We start from the raw sequence: 15,297 nt of genomic DNA, 5'->3' as shown, positions 1-15,297 counted from the left end.
GAAGAGGTCAAATGCTGCCACATGCTGAGAAGCACCAGGTATTGCTTCCAGCTCTGACAGAAAAAGAAATGGTATGGAAGTACTGACAGTTTGAGCATCAGGAGTTAAAGGGAAGCGCTTTACAAAAACACTTTCACTTTGCCTGAATAGCCAAGGTGATAGTGTCTCGTTATCAATAACCAATGCTGGGTACACACTAGAAGTTTTTTTTTTTCATTCAACCTAGCGGGCTGAACAAAAAAAAAAAAAAAAAAAACCCCTAAAAAGGCCACTATACCAACTAAGCAACGTTAGTATGTCAATCTCCCCCGCTGTGCCTTTGTGTTTTGTGTGTCCCCTGCCAGAACACACTGATCAGCCATTGGCTGCCAGCGATGATCAGATGCTGATTTTCCAGCATGCCCATTTGACAGATGCTGGTTGCAAGATAGGCTTCTGTCAGACAGCCTGCTGTTCACATTGGCTGGTTTCTATTTAACCAGCTGATATAGGCCTGTGTGCACTTGCTGTAAGACAAGACATGAGTCACACAGGGAGTGCAATGTTTACAATGAGTCAGCTGACTCAGACTTAAGCTGGTCATACATACATTTTCCAATCATCCAGCTGGCTGGGAATCCGTCACACTGTGCTATTGTATTCTGACAGCGGGACTAGTCCGCTGTCAGAATACACTGATCAGCACTGCATCCTAGTGGCTGCAGCACTGATCGAACACAAATTTTCCAACATTCCCACTCACAAGAAATCGATCATTAGATCAACTTCTCACAAATTGGAACGGACACAGATGGATTGAAATTCAACCAGTTCCTGCTGAACCGGCCACATTTTGATCCATTTATGGCCAGCTTTACATTATAAACAAGAGCAGCAAACCAAAACCACTGTGTGTACAGAAAAACAGGTAGCAGAGCCCAAGTACCCAAGTGAGCAAACATAGGTGTCACCATTTATGTACATATTATATACACACACTACATACTATGAAAACTTCAAATTATTCCCCCTTTCCCAACATGGGGAAAAAAAACAAACCAGTCACTCAGTGTAATAGGTTTAATGTTTTTCTGGATCAAAAGTGCTGGAATTTATAAGAGGTCAAACTGGAAAGGCAGAGGTCTGTTTGTAACCTAGTAGAATATTGTGCGTTTTCAGTACATGCACCTGGTAAAATGGGTTCTGATGGAAAATGGAGGAATCTTTTCCTTAAAGTGGATGTAAACCCTCATATACCCAGTGAAGTGAACAGCCTCAGATGATACACAGCGATTAAACAAATCTGCCTACATAAGTTCTACATGCATATCTGTTGTCTTCAGCTTGCTATATTCTTTAGAATTCTCACATCGGGTTAGAATTTTTACTTCCTCATTCAGCAGTGGGAGTGTAGTCTAGGCTTACACTAGGAGGCAGCCGATTGGAGAAAAGGCACACACCCCCACTCCACATAGGCAGAAGAACAAAGATACTTTCAGAGCTGTGCTGTTACAAGACAAGCTCTCTGCTAATTTATAGAAATCTCCCACGCGACACACATTTTCAGCTGCTTTTATCTCCCGTCAGGGAGAACTTGTCAGAAGTTATCATGCTGATAACAGAGGAACGAAACAGCAGAAACACACGGGACTTAGTGCTTTGGAGAGATATAAGTAAACACTATAGATATATGTGCCTAGGTGAAATTTCATAAATCAGGTTTACATCCACTTTAAGGGTGTAGGCCCTGGATATGAGTTGTCTAATCCACTTTGCAATGGTTGAGCCAAAAGGTAAGGAGTCCTTTATGAGGGTGCACAGTCAAGACAAAAATGAACTTAAGTCTTGCACATAGAGGCGGTAGCTTTCAGGTAAACCCCGACAGCCCTGACCACCTGCAGGCAATGTAGTGAAACTGCCTTGCTATGTTTTTGGGCAGGACAAAGGGAAGGGAGGGCAATGTCCTCATTGGGGTGAAAGGAGACCATCTTAGACAAAAAGCAAGGTCTTGGTCTGAAACCCACCCACAAGAAAAGGTTTTTGTACAAGATAGAACTGCTAACTCAGAAACATGTCTAACAGGCCTGATGTTGACCAAGAAGGCAACCCTAAAAAAGTAATATCTTCCAAAGGAATGTCTCTAGTAGGCTCTGAAGAGCAGAGAGCACCAGGTTGACATCCCAAGGTGACACAAAAGGTTGAATTGGGGGAATGATATGAGTAACTCTCTGTAAAAAAAAAGTCTGGATAAGTGATTGCGAAGGCAAGGGGTTTCTGGAAGAGGATGGATAAGGCAGAAACCTGTCCCTTGAGGATGGTCAAGACCAGACTGATGAAATGACAGAATATAAGCAATAGAGTATTCCTGGGGGTTAAGCCTTCTATCCTCACACCATGAAAATTAGACCTCCCATGTGCAGTAGAAAATCTTGCAGGATTAGTGTTTCCTTGTTCTAAGTCAAGTGGGAAAGACTGAATCAGAGATACCCCTATCCTTTAAAAAACTTGGGTTTCAACAGCCATGCCATTGATAAGCAGGATGAACAGGGTGTCCTGGGCTAGTAAGTCTGATCTGTTTTTAAGAGGCCAAGGCTTATCTGCTAGAAGTCTAAGTATGTCTGCGTACCATGTTCTTCTGGGCCAATTTATTGCAATAAAAACCACTGCAACCCTTTTATCTTGTATAGCAGTCAAACAAGGATTTTATCATAGGGAAGGCATAAACCAGTTGGAACTGGAGTCCAAGGAATCACGAGACCATCTGCTGTGCAGATCCCTGGGCTTGGCTACAAATCTTTTCAGCTTGCTGTTGAACCTGGGGGGCCAGGATGACCACATCTGGTTTTCTCCACCTTGACAGAAAATCTATAAGAACTCTGTTTGCAGAGACCACCCGTCTGGGTCTAGGTGTTCACAATTTGGAAAATCCATCTGCTAATTATAAGGGATAGCTTACCGTTTATACCTGCATGTGCGTGTTTTACTGTTTGTATAAGAGTCTCTTCAACTATGTAACTATAAAAGCTCACTAACATCAAAACAAAGAGATCCTTGCTGAGTGCTTTATACACCTAAGGGATGATTTACCAAAAACTGGAGAGTGCAAAATCTGGTGGAGCTCTGCATACAAACCAATCAGTTTTGAGGTTTTTCATCAAAGCATAATTTTTTTTTTTTTTTACATAATCTCCCCTTCCATCAATATCCATTTTCGTTAAAGCTTTATTGAACAAGCTGAAGTTAGAAGCTGATTGGCTACCATGCACAGCTACACCAGAGTTTGCACTCTCCAGTATTAGTAAATCAACCCCCTACTCTTGGTTGTGAAGACTGGTAGTCCCATCTATCCATATAAGAATAAAATCTTGGCAGAATATCCATAAAATACCTTAATCTAAAACAAAAGGTGCAGGGAGAAGGTGTGTAAGAAAAACAATACAAGTACAAACTTTAAAAATGAAGAGTGAAGATGATAACCGAAAAAAAGAAAAAATGTGGCATACGAAACTTACCAATCAAAACCTCCCATTTAGACTCAGTAGCTTTGGTTATTTCATAGGCACATCTCATTTCAGACATGGAGACTCCTCCTACGACATAGACTAGAAGCCGCGGTCCAGATCTGTACTCTGCCGCACTGCGTGTCTTGTGCCAGTGACCAAATCGTGCGCTGAAAACACAAAAAAAAACACATGAAAACTGGAGAATGCAATTCAGATGGAAGTTTTACTTGGAGACAGGCTGAAGGCCCTTACCTCACCACTGTTTGGGCAGTTCCTCCTCCCTGTGCATGGGGCTCTCTCACAAAAGGCCACTGTTTTTTATCCAACTTGTCTTCAATGGCATCCTACAAATCCAAACACAAGGAGCTTATTATACCAGAGGTACAGTATGCAGGAGCTCATTTAATTGAAAAAGTTGAGCAATGGCAAAATAAGGTCCCTTTCACGCGGGCAGACAGATCAGGTCTGCCTGTCAGTTTTTTTACGCGGATCCAATTGGACCACTCATTGCCCTCTATGTAGAGACAGTTGTCAACAGACATATGTCCGTTTACACCCGCTGACACCTGATCCAATCCTGTCCGCTAAAAACAGACAGGTGGGGGATCCATTCCCCTTCCATGTGGCGGATCAGAGGACAGTTGGATGGAAATGGACAGGTGGACCGTTTCCATCTGACTGCCCATAAAGGAAAGTGTCCATGTCCACTCTGCATCAGTAGACAAGGACCTGCCATCCGCCGGCTCAGCGGGGATCATTGGAGAGATTGCCCACTAAGCTGGCGGACTCCGCCAGTGTGAAAGCAGATTAAAGGTATTGCGTGCAGCTACTGTGAGAAACTTCATTCCTGCACAACAAAATTACAGCTACAATTTGATAGATTTTGTTGTGCTATACCTCTACAATGCTTAGAGCTAGTTTTACACAGTCATGCGACAGGTTTAATTCCCCCGCAGTCATAGAACACATTGGGCTCAATTCACAAAGCTTTAACACATGGATAAGAACCTATATTTTTGACATGCAACTGTATTCTTTTTAATATCGTTGACTACAATGAAAATAATGAATCACTATTTTTTAAATAGGTATCCTTATCCTGATTTGTTAAGCTTAGTGAATTAAGCCTATTATGTCACCTTTTGCCACACCTTCACTACATAAACACTAAATAATAAGAGGAAAGAAAGAAGTCTTATAATAGTGTTGACTTGCACCCCAACAAAGTTCTTCTGCAGTGCTCTACAGATTACATACAATGTAATCAAAAGTAATGCCTGCATTAACCTTTATTCCTCCAGGATGGTACACTGGGGGTGATTTACTAAATCTGGAGAGGGTAAAAGCTGGTGCAGCTCTGTACAGTACAGCAGTTCTCAGTTTGAGGGTTTCGGCAATGAAAAGAAAAAGTGAATTTGAATGTGTGCAGTCATGTCTCCTGAATCTATGAATCTCATCCCCAGTATAGATAGCTCAACCCTAAATTTAATCTAAAATGTAACTCTTAGTGTCACTAAAGGAAAAACTTTTTTTTTTTTTTTTTTGCATAGAGTAAGGGAGGGCAATATCCCGTGTCAGTTTTTTGTATATTTGCCATCTGTGTTCAATTGCGGAGAGTTCCCTTCACTTTCTGTCCTCTAGTCAAACTAGAAAGTGAGCAGAAATCCTCCCAAAATGAGGGAATCCCGATGCATCAACAGGGTTACTGGAACTAGCGTCCACTTTGGAAGATTTCCCCTCTATCCTGTTCTGAAGTCAACTAAAAATGTCAGATTTTCTTTTTACTTTTACATTCTCTATGTATCCTATTTCCTGTTATCACCTAAGGGTAAAGTAAAAAAACAAAAAACAAACTTTGGGCTGTCACCAGAACAAAAGTAAATAGAGGGGAAGTCTTCCAATGGGAATTTCCTCACTGTGTGGGATTTCCTCTCACTTCCAGTTTTAGATATGGGACAGTAAGTGAAGAAAAATCTCATCAATGGGACACAAAAAAACAAAAAAACAAAACAAAAAAAAAACAAACAGCAGTTATAACCCTCCTTTATCCAAAATGGGAAAAAAAAAAAAAAAAAAAGCTTTTGCCTTTAGTTCTACTTTAACCCCTTCCCGACCAGCCACCGCAGTTGTACTGCGGCAGGTTGGCTCCCCTGGGCGAACCGATGTAACTGTACGTCAGTTCGCCTTTTGACCACTAGGGAGCGCGCGCACACGCGGCGCCACACCAGAGCAAGTGCCCAGTGGGCGCGATGACAGCCTGGCACCCACGATCGCTCGTGACAGAACGAGAACCGAGATCTGTGTGTGTAGACACACAGATCCCGGTTCTCTCAGGGGAGAGGAGACAGATCGTATGCTCATACCAAGTATGAACACCGATCTCTCTCTCTCCTCCCCTAGTCAGTCCCCCCCCCCCACGTTAGAACACTCACTAGGGAACACAGTTAACCCCTTGATCGCCCCTAGTGTTAACCCCTTCTCTGCCAGTGATATTTATACAATAATCAGTGAATTTTTATAGCACTGATCGCTGTATAATTGTCAATGGTCCCAAAAATGTGTCAAAAAAGTGTCCGATTTGTCCGCCACAATATCGCAGTCCCTATAAATAAAAAAAAAAAAAAATCACAGATCACCGCCATTACTAGTAAAAAAAAAAAAATGTAGACGCTATAACTTTTGCGCAAACCAATCAATAAACGCTTATTGCGATTTTTTTTTTTCTAATTTGGATATTATAGCAAAAAGTAAAAGATTGAGTTTTTTTCAAAATTGGCACTCTTCTTTTGTTTATAGTGCAAAAAATAAAAACCACAGAGGTGATCAAATACCACCAAAAGAAAGCTCTATTTATGGGGGGGAAAAAAAAAAAAAAAGGACGTCAATTTTGTTTGGGTACAGCATCGCACGACCGCACAATTGTTAAAGCGACGCAGTGCCGTATCGCAAAAAATGGCCAGGTCATTGAGCAGCCAAATCTTCCGAGGCTGAAGTGGTTAAAGTGTATGGAATGACCAAACTTTTTTTAATAGTGTTCAATAGAGTAAGGGAGGGTCAGAACCCTTGTCAGTGTTTTACTCTTGTCTGCATCTCTGCTGAGGATTTTCACCCTCTCGATTTGTCCTGGTAAGGAGAAATTTCCTCAAATGGGAGCAAAAAAAAAAAAAAATCATTCCGTACTCCATTGATGAACACTTCGGAATTATGAAGGTTAGTAGCAAGCCACCTACCTCTATCATACTCCCTGATCTGCTACTGTAGGGAAATCTTTTGAAACACAGTGGTTCTAAAAGTCAGTATTTGCACAGACCTGAGCATGCCCCCTACCATGCAACAGCACTAAGGCATGGCAATGGGCTGCTCAGGCATTGAATGCTGCATTGTAGAAGGTCACACATGTCCCATACCCTTGTTTTTAATAGGGCTAAAGTAGTGGAAGGAGCACCGTTTAGTTAAACTGCTGTAAAGGAAATTTGTAAGTTCTGTACATAAATGTATTATATTTTGTATGTATTGCACACACTGCCCCAATAATGTTTTCATTACATGTTTGCATTCTTTATAGTACTGAATATAATTAGTCTGCCTATGTTATGCCCCTTGCTACCATAAACGTACAATTGTAATATTAATGTAATACCTACATAATCATGTGTATAAAAACCTTCAATTGTGTTATAATAAAGCAGAACAGTTATTAGGAAAGATGCAAAAGAAGTATCTTTTGTTTTTGTTCCCTACTGCAGTAGTTATTAATTTGGAACCACTAATCAATAGAAGGATAGGAGTTGCCTATCTAGAAAACTCCATGTCACTGCCAAGCTTTATGGTTACTTCACCAATTTGAGTACCACTTTACCTAAAGTGATTGTAAAACGATCACTTTGTAAAACACCCCATTCAATTTAAAATAGAAGTGAAAGGCAAAACATTTGGTGTATAGATATAAAAAATATCCTTTTTCCTTTTATATGATCACATTCCCTCTGTTTTTAGCTGCAGAAAGAGCTGGGGAGGAGAAGCAACAGCAGACTGATCCCCCCAGTGATAGGCTGTGAGGAGGTAGGGCGACTCAAGGTAAGTCTGATCATTGGAGGAGAGCAGGCTGAGTTCCCCAGCATAGCTAGAAAACAGGGCACGGTGAGTTCTCCTGCTTAGTTTTGTCAGTTTTTAATAGGAAAGCAAGGGGACTAACAGGAACCCCAGGAATTTCACACAAAGAAATACAAAGAGAACAGGATACTTTCTCATACAAGTACACAGTACAGCAGGCACATATCAGGAATATTACATTTTGGGTTTAGATCATCTTTAATTCTAACACTAAAGTTTACCCCACACTTCAACATTATCTTTAAAATAAACTACAATTATCCATGGCCCCCTACCATAGCACCGTAAATTCTACTGGCTTTACCCCTACAACTATATATTTACCTAATCAACACCAAAATCTTACATTCTAATGCAAAGATCTCAGTGCTGAAAGGAACTGTATTGGTCCAAGGAACATCCAAAGACCAATGACTCCCACTATACAAAAGTTCAACTTTGTTTAAGCCATGGGCCCTTCCCCTACAATGCATGCCTCTCTACAGATTAAAGTAGGTTGGATCATTGCAAGTGGAGGAGGGTTGTGGGGGAGCAACAAAGTAAAGCTGACCCTGGAGCATGAACTGTATGACCGCTTGGGCTTTGGGGGGGCTTTAGGTGTTGGAGAATGAACAAACCTATTGGTGGGGTCAGTTGTTAATGTGTAAAAGTAGTAGGAGTTGGAGAAATCAGCAAGGGCTTTCACATAAACAAAAGTACAACAGAAACTGCTGATTTACCTCCATGATGTCTTTCAGCACTGGCGTCCAACGTGATAGCTGATAGGTAGACTCGGGACGCACCTTCCTGACTGGCTTGTTGGGAGAGGAGCTTGATTGCTATGGGAGTCGGGGAGAAGATGTTATGGTCAAACTGTATTGCCAGGTACAGAAAGCCTGCTAGGAGATGTTATAGTTGCTGCTGGTGACAATATAGATTGACTAATAAGGAAAATGATTTCTGTTATAAGCTGGATGAAGACACAGATGTGGTTATCTTAGCTTTGAGATATTTGCAGAGATGGTTTTTGGCACATGCATTTATAGATAACGGACTGTACAAGGCATAGATTTATCATAGCCATGACAGGAATGCCTCAATTCTGAAAAATGAGCAGTTAAAAAAAAAAAAACAAACAAAACAAAAAAACACACACTGAAATATTACAAAAGCTGCTTTTCTAGATTAACTTTGCTGGGCCTCTTCTTTTCTAACTAATTTAGTTAAGCCTATCCCCCCAAACACTGGGGGGGAATACACTGATCAAAAAGGGACAGGCTGAACTTTGATCTGTGTGTGGCCACCCTCCTTGTCAATTGTTTGAACAACGTCTGTCAAAGGGCTGGGCTGGAAAACTTTTCTCTATCGACGGCTACAGCCGTTGATCAGTGTATTTTTACATCAGTGGATGCAGTTGTCAGAGAACAATGTCCGATCTGGAAGGTGGGGGTCAAGGTTTGTATTTCTTTATCTACCAGCTTTGTGTGGGTGGTGGAATCTAACAGTGTATGGCCAGCTTAACTTAAATTCTCAGATGAAAAGTACACTATCTCAGTGATGTGAACACTATAGAACCAAAACCATCAGGCAATAGAAAGTTTGGGAGACCATACATGCCATGCTCATTTATCAGTGCTAAAGAACCTGAATGATGGGCAACAGGCACCATTGTCACAACTTACCCCTGACAAGACACGGGTCCCCAGGTTGTTCAGGTTCCTGATAATGTTGCTGTCACTCTGAATATTGGCATGCTGAATTAGTTTGGTTAAATTTTCTTCTGTTATACCTACATGATAAAGAATTACAGAGAGAAGCCAATACATAAATACATTAAAGCATGCAAACATTATCCTTTTCGGATTGTGATTTTCCTGAAAAAAAAGTGCCTCCTTATTGTGCATCCTGAAACAGTCACACCACTGTTTTCAGAGAGTCCTGTATTCCAGTTGTGGCTGAAATTTTAGTTGGTCTACCTGACCGTGGTTTGGTTTAAACAGAACCCCTCATTTTCCACTTCTTGATTAGAGTTTGAACACTGCTGATTGGCATTCTCAATTCCTTAGATACCTGTTTAAATCCATTTCCTGTTTTATACAGTTCAGCTACCTTTTTCCGCAGATCCTTTAACAATTATTTTGCTTTCCCCAGGACTCAGAATCCAGAAACATCAGTGCAGCACTGGATGAAAGATGCAAGGCTCTGTCAGGAGTCCAGAAACTCATTGACCTTTTATTACACACACACACACATTACAAGCAAACAGAGCACAGGTGAGGATGGTTACCTTTAATAGCCATTCAAACCCCTTTGTGTCAACTTGTGTGCAGGTTTGCAGGTTATCATGCCAAAATCCCCAGGGTATGTAAACTTTTGATCAGGGTCATTTGGGTAGTTTCTGTTGCCATTATGATGTAAAAAGAGTAAACACAGTTCATTGATAATAAATGGCTTCAGCCAAACACTAACCACGAGTGGAAGAAAAGTTTTTGCGTTATTCATATTCTCTGAAAAATGGCCAAGAAATCATAAATTCTGCCAGGGTATGTAAACTTATGGAGCACAACTGTAGCCACGCCCCGATAAAGTCAGAAGGACAAAATGCGTTGGGGCGTGGCTATGCAAAAATCGTATGTGACTTAACAGAAGTGACAACCCAGAAGCAGCTGGAGTGGGTGAGAGGCAGATACTATGGTGGTGTATGCCCATTGCTCCTAGTTAGGCGGCATCGTGATTTTATTGTGGAGGATTTTAATGAGCGGATTACTTTTGTCGTATGTGAGTGGCATTTAATTTTTAAATAAAGATGTGTTTTTTATGGTATTAGACGATCAGAGATTTTCTTCTTTTATGCATTTATCTGAGCGAATTGGCTGAATGAAGGGGATGGATGATGGATCAATGCACATGGAGAACAAATCTAGCAATAGACACAAGTGCTATATGCCAGTCATGAGAATCAGGGGCATGGAATTCTGGTAAGTTTCAGTCTGAGGGGGGAGGTGTCTCACTGAATCAGGTAATGGAGGACAAATATTCTATAGGTAGACTGTTATCAAGAATTTTGCATCACAGATTGTGGATTAAATATAATTGTTGTGAACTTTATTTCACTCCTTCACGACTTTTGGTTATTTATGGAGTCACAGTGCTACTTTAAAATTGGGTTTACATTATTAGTAGTTTTAATGTTATTTTTTTGTGAAAATAATTATCTTTTTGTCGTCATTGGCCAGGTGTTACTCCCTCGATGACAGAAATGCTGCAGGATGTCACCTGCCAGCAAGAGAGCACTCATCCAGTCAGTGAGGAAGCCACCTGTGCAAATCCCGTTGCTGGCAAATGGTCACTAACGAAAGAATGTTAAAAAAGTGTTACCCGGGCCTTATGCAGCACATAGATGTGTTCTTTTATAGCAGCTGTTGCACTGCAAGTGGTGAACTCAAATCAAGAAATAATTGTCTTCACAACAGAAAAGTCATACGTGAATGTAGATAAGCAGGCTTACAAGTGTCCCAAATATATACGTTTTCTCCTACAAAAACGTCATTACAAATAATCAAATAGTAAACGATTATCATAAAGTTTTTTGTTTTTTTTTTTAAATTAGTGACTGCTAGGTGCAAAAATATTGTTAGTATGTAGTAAAATATGTATGACGGTTTCCATCAGACAATGGTAATACCAAATAGGACTACAAAGACTCTCACCATTCTTCAGATATATATACAGCAGGATAATACGAATTTTGTCATAGGGTTTGACATTTGGATCAAGTAACACAGGAACAATAATCTTCATTGGGTCCCTCAAATTCTCCCCCTCTGCATTTGCTCCCATTGCCAAGTCCTAAGAATGAAACATAAGAAGGCAACATCGTAAAGAGGTTCGGCCTGGAAGTTAGATATTTCTATTACTATCACCAGGGTGACAGTTGGGATGATGAAATAAGGAGAATTGCAGATTCAGCATTTATTGATGCCACTGATTACAGAAATGTAGAACTGATCTAACAAAATATGCAGTTCCTTGAACAAACTGGAGGGTCCTGCTGAAAGGACACATTTCCATTTTATATTTAGGAGAATGAAAAAAATGACTAATTTACCTATCCGCTGGGTATCAGAGCCAAGCAGCATAATACATTAGATATAGGCTTTTGTGATTGTGGTGCTGCACTATTGTTTTCATCACTTTAACCCCTTCATGACCAAGGTCAAAACAAACCTTACAGCCCAGATCCAATTTTGCAACTTTGACATGTTAGCAAAACTACTTAGGCCAGCCATACAAGGTTTGAATCTTGGCCGGTTTAGCAGGAACCAGCTGAGATTCGAACCATCAATGGGCAGGCTGAATGTATCAAGTTGATCGATCAACTTGGGTACAAGCAGCCTGCTGGAATAGTTTCAGATTATCGCAAACAGCTCCTATAGCCACTAGCGATAAGCACTGTCTTCTCCCGGCGGGAACACTGTCCCCCGCCTGCTTCTACCCTAACCCCCCTCCGGCAGGAAGGATTCCCCTGTCAGCGCCCTCTATGCTGATGGGGGAATCGTACATATTTCTTTCCTGCAACCCGTGGCTGCAGGAATGAAATCTGCACCGTCCATGGCCAACCCAAGTCTATCCAGTTGAAGTATATCTTTTTTTTTTTTTTTTTTTTAAAGACAAATTGGACTTTCATTTAGTGGTAAATGTTAATAGAAATCTTCAGGTTTAGTTTTATTATTAAAGCAGAACTGGCCCAAAAAAGTAAAAAAAAAAAACCTGCAAAATGAATTCTACTTTTGATGATCGTTGTGATAGCTCATATGTGTGCCTTAAGTGTACCTGTACTAGGATCAAGAAACAACAGTACATATTTTGTGGTTTTGTTTTTTTGTCCTACCTAAAGACGTGGGGGTTATTTATTAAAGGAAAATCCACTTTGCACTGAAAGTGCACTTGGAAGTAAAGTCGCTGTAGATCCGAGGGGACATGCAAGGAAAATAAAAAACAGCATTTTAGCGTGCACATGACTGGATGATAAAATCAGCAGAGCTTCCACTCATTTCAGATCTACCCCTTAGATTTAGAGCGACTGCACTTCCAAGTGCACTTGCAGTGCAAAGTGGATTTGGCTTTCGTAAATAACCCCCACGGATACCCCCACGGTGACCCTGTCACCCAAAAAACTATCATACAGGGGACTTTTTGTCCCCTATGTGATAATAAGGTTTAGTGAAAACAAACAAAAAAAAAAAAAAAAAAAATGTAAAGAAGTTAAAAAATACACTTAAATGCTTAACACCCCCCCCCCCCCCACAAACATGCACACACATAGGAACGTAAATACACGTGACAGGGGGCACCTAAAAATGTTGATTGAAATGCACGTTAAATATTGCCACGCATGCAGAAGTGAGAGCAATAATTCTAGGCCCATTATTCACTGTTAACTCTATACAGGTGACCTGTGGGGGGTTTTAAAGTATCGCCCAAGGAAAAAAAATCAGGTACAGAAATTAGTCCCCATTTCATGAGCACAAGCAATTTTAAGCCTTGACATGTTGGGTATATATTCAGTGCTATCACATCTGTTATATTTTATTAAAAAATGGGTAATATATTTCATTTTTGTGTCCTAAAAGTAGTGCATTGTTTAGTGAAATTTCACAAACCATTGGGCTATTATCGTGTGATATAAAAAAAATTGGAACTACTAGTATTTTATTCTCTAGGGTGTCTGCTTTCAGAAAATATATAATTTTGGGAGTTTTTAACTAATTTTCAGGCCTAGTTTAAAAAAAAAAAAAAAAAAAAAAAAAAAAACACCTCCTAGTTAGCAACTTTCATTTCCTACCTTATTATTACCCGGTTTCCCCGAAAATAAGACCTAGCGTGATTGTCGGTGATGGCTGCAATAAGCCCTACCCCCCAAATAAACCCTACCCTGTTTCCCCGAAAATAAGCCCTACCCTGAAAAGAAGACCTACAAGGACTTTAACTAGAGCTTATTTGGGGGGTAGGGCTTATATTGCAGCCATCACCAACAATCATGCTAGGTCTTATTTTCGGGGGAAACAGGGTAGGATGTGAAAACTGTTAATTTTCACTCCTGAAATGTTGCGAGTGAGAATCCAATGGTTTTCACATCCTTGTAACAAGTCAGGATGTGGGTGGCTGCTAGCTAAGAGTTTTTTAGCCAGGTTTCTGAGGGGACCCAAATGGCCCACAGGTAAAGCAATAAAATGAATGATCATTTTACAAAGCTGCACAGATTTGTAATATCTACTGGGGCCCCTTGACTGCATAGGTTATTCTCTGGAAAAGGTAAAATAAGCCTTTAAAACACACATACATTGCAGGCCTGCAGTCGGTCAATTTTGTTTTCTGCTAATTACAGGACATACACACCTGCTCTACGGCACACAGCTTTTCTACAGTTCCCTTGAAGTGCTTCATGCAGTCCTCTGCCAGGTGGAGGTGTGTGGAATACTGCACAGGAGAAAAGATTACACAGTTAGAGATATGGTCTGTTAAAACAAAGGTTGAAATTTGCTGACAACGGTTTACATTGTGGGACATTTCTGTTGTACATTGAATATATATATATATGTCTCTTTAACCTCCATTAGAGGACATTCTCGGGTATGAATCCTGACAGTGTTGTAGCTTGTACAGAACAATTACATTACTACCAGGTTAACTGGTAATAGTATGGAGGCTGACGTTGCTGACACCGCAATCTGCAAATGCTAGTTCTCTCAACGTCATGTTTACCCTCTAACTACTTCCATAAATCCAGTCACTAATCCAGAACAAGTGTGCAGATAAAGACTTCAGACTTTACTCTCTCTGACAAAATTAGTATAAAAGTCTCTACATAACAGTCAGGAAATTTGTATTTTTAGAAGATGGTTAACAATGACTGCCTTTGTTTGCTTTAAAATCTGAACTGCAGGCACACAGCTAAATACACAGATTACATACATATATGGGAGCCGTTTTACCTGCCAAAAGATTTGTATTTTTGTCCACCCAGTTATGAGACTAAACATTTCTACAATCCCACACTAGCTATTTGGCAATATACATATTCGTTAAAGCTGCTAGGCACCAATCTGACTCTACCCCATGGTAAAGGTGGTCAGTAACCGTGGGTGAGTATAAGAGGAAGTGCCGCGCTATGATTACAACAATGTGCCTTCCTTATACCCTAAAAGCAATATAGTACAATTTACAGTCTTTTGAAATTAAGAACAATAGTGAACATCAAAAATGTAAATAAAGTGAGTATTCCAAATAAAACAATAAAATTCATATTAAAACAGTGTCTGTAATTTGTACTGCTTCCAATTCCCAAAAAAAAAATAAAAAAAAAAAATACTGCTTTTTTAACAAAGTCTTTTAGCAGTATCCCTTTAAATGGTACTCTTAAGAGCACACTTCTCACCTTATTTAATTCCTTCTGATATTGTGGCATCTTTTTCAGTATTTGGGACAGGTCTTTGATGTTTGCCTGAGAAGGGGAGAAAAAAAAAACATTTGAGAAAGAACTCTTTTTTCACACTGCACTCCTACTGTCAGGTTGGCTTTTGTCTTGGGATGGATCTTAAAGAATGAATAAGCATGAGAAATTAAAAAACTTTAAATAAAGCATATAATTAATGCAGACAGCACATACAGCCTACATGTTCCCCATCTGGGCACTGCTGTAATGCACAGGATTGTCTGATTG

General features: G+C 40.2%; 1 protein-coding gene across 1 annotated transcript in view; it reads right to left on the bottom strand.

Moving 5' to 3' along the window:
* STXBP2 (syntaxin binding protein 2) overlaps nucleotides 1-15,297 on the bottom strand; it is an 81,874-nt gene that overhangs the window by 3,799 nt on the left and 62,778 nt on the right. Inside the window, exons 12-18 of the mRNA XM_073622373.1 lie at nucleotides 15,013-15,078; nucleotides 13,974-14,054; nucleotides 11,285-11,423; nucleotides 9,257-9,363; nucleotides 8,315-8,413; nucleotides 3,735-3,826; nucleotides 3,492-3,649 (exon numbers count right to left, since the gene is read on the bottom strand). Of these exons, the coding sequence (XP_073478474.1) occupies nucleotides 3,492-3,649; nucleotides 3,735-3,826; nucleotides 8,315-8,413; nucleotides 9,257-9,363; nucleotides 11,285-11,423; nucleotides 13,974-14,054; nucleotides 15,013-15,078 (742 nt within the window). The remainder of the gene's footprint in view (nucleotides 1-3,491; nucleotides 3,650-3,734; nucleotides 3,827-8,314; nucleotides 8,414-9,256; nucleotides 9,364-11,284; nucleotides 11,424-13,973; nucleotides 14,055-15,012; nucleotides 15,079-15,297) is intronic.

The sequence above is a fragment of the Aquarana catesbeiana genome, linkage group LG03 (genome assembly GCF_042186555.1).
Source record: "Aquarana catesbeiana isolate 2022-GZ linkage group LG03, ASM4218655v1, whole genome shotgun sequence".
Lineage (NCBI taxonomy): Eukaryota > Metazoa > Chordata > Amphibia > Anura > Ranidae > Aquarana > Aquarana catesbeiana.
The sequence above is the reverse complement of the archived record's forward strand: the minus strand, read 5'-3'. Positions and strand labels throughout refer to the sequence as shown.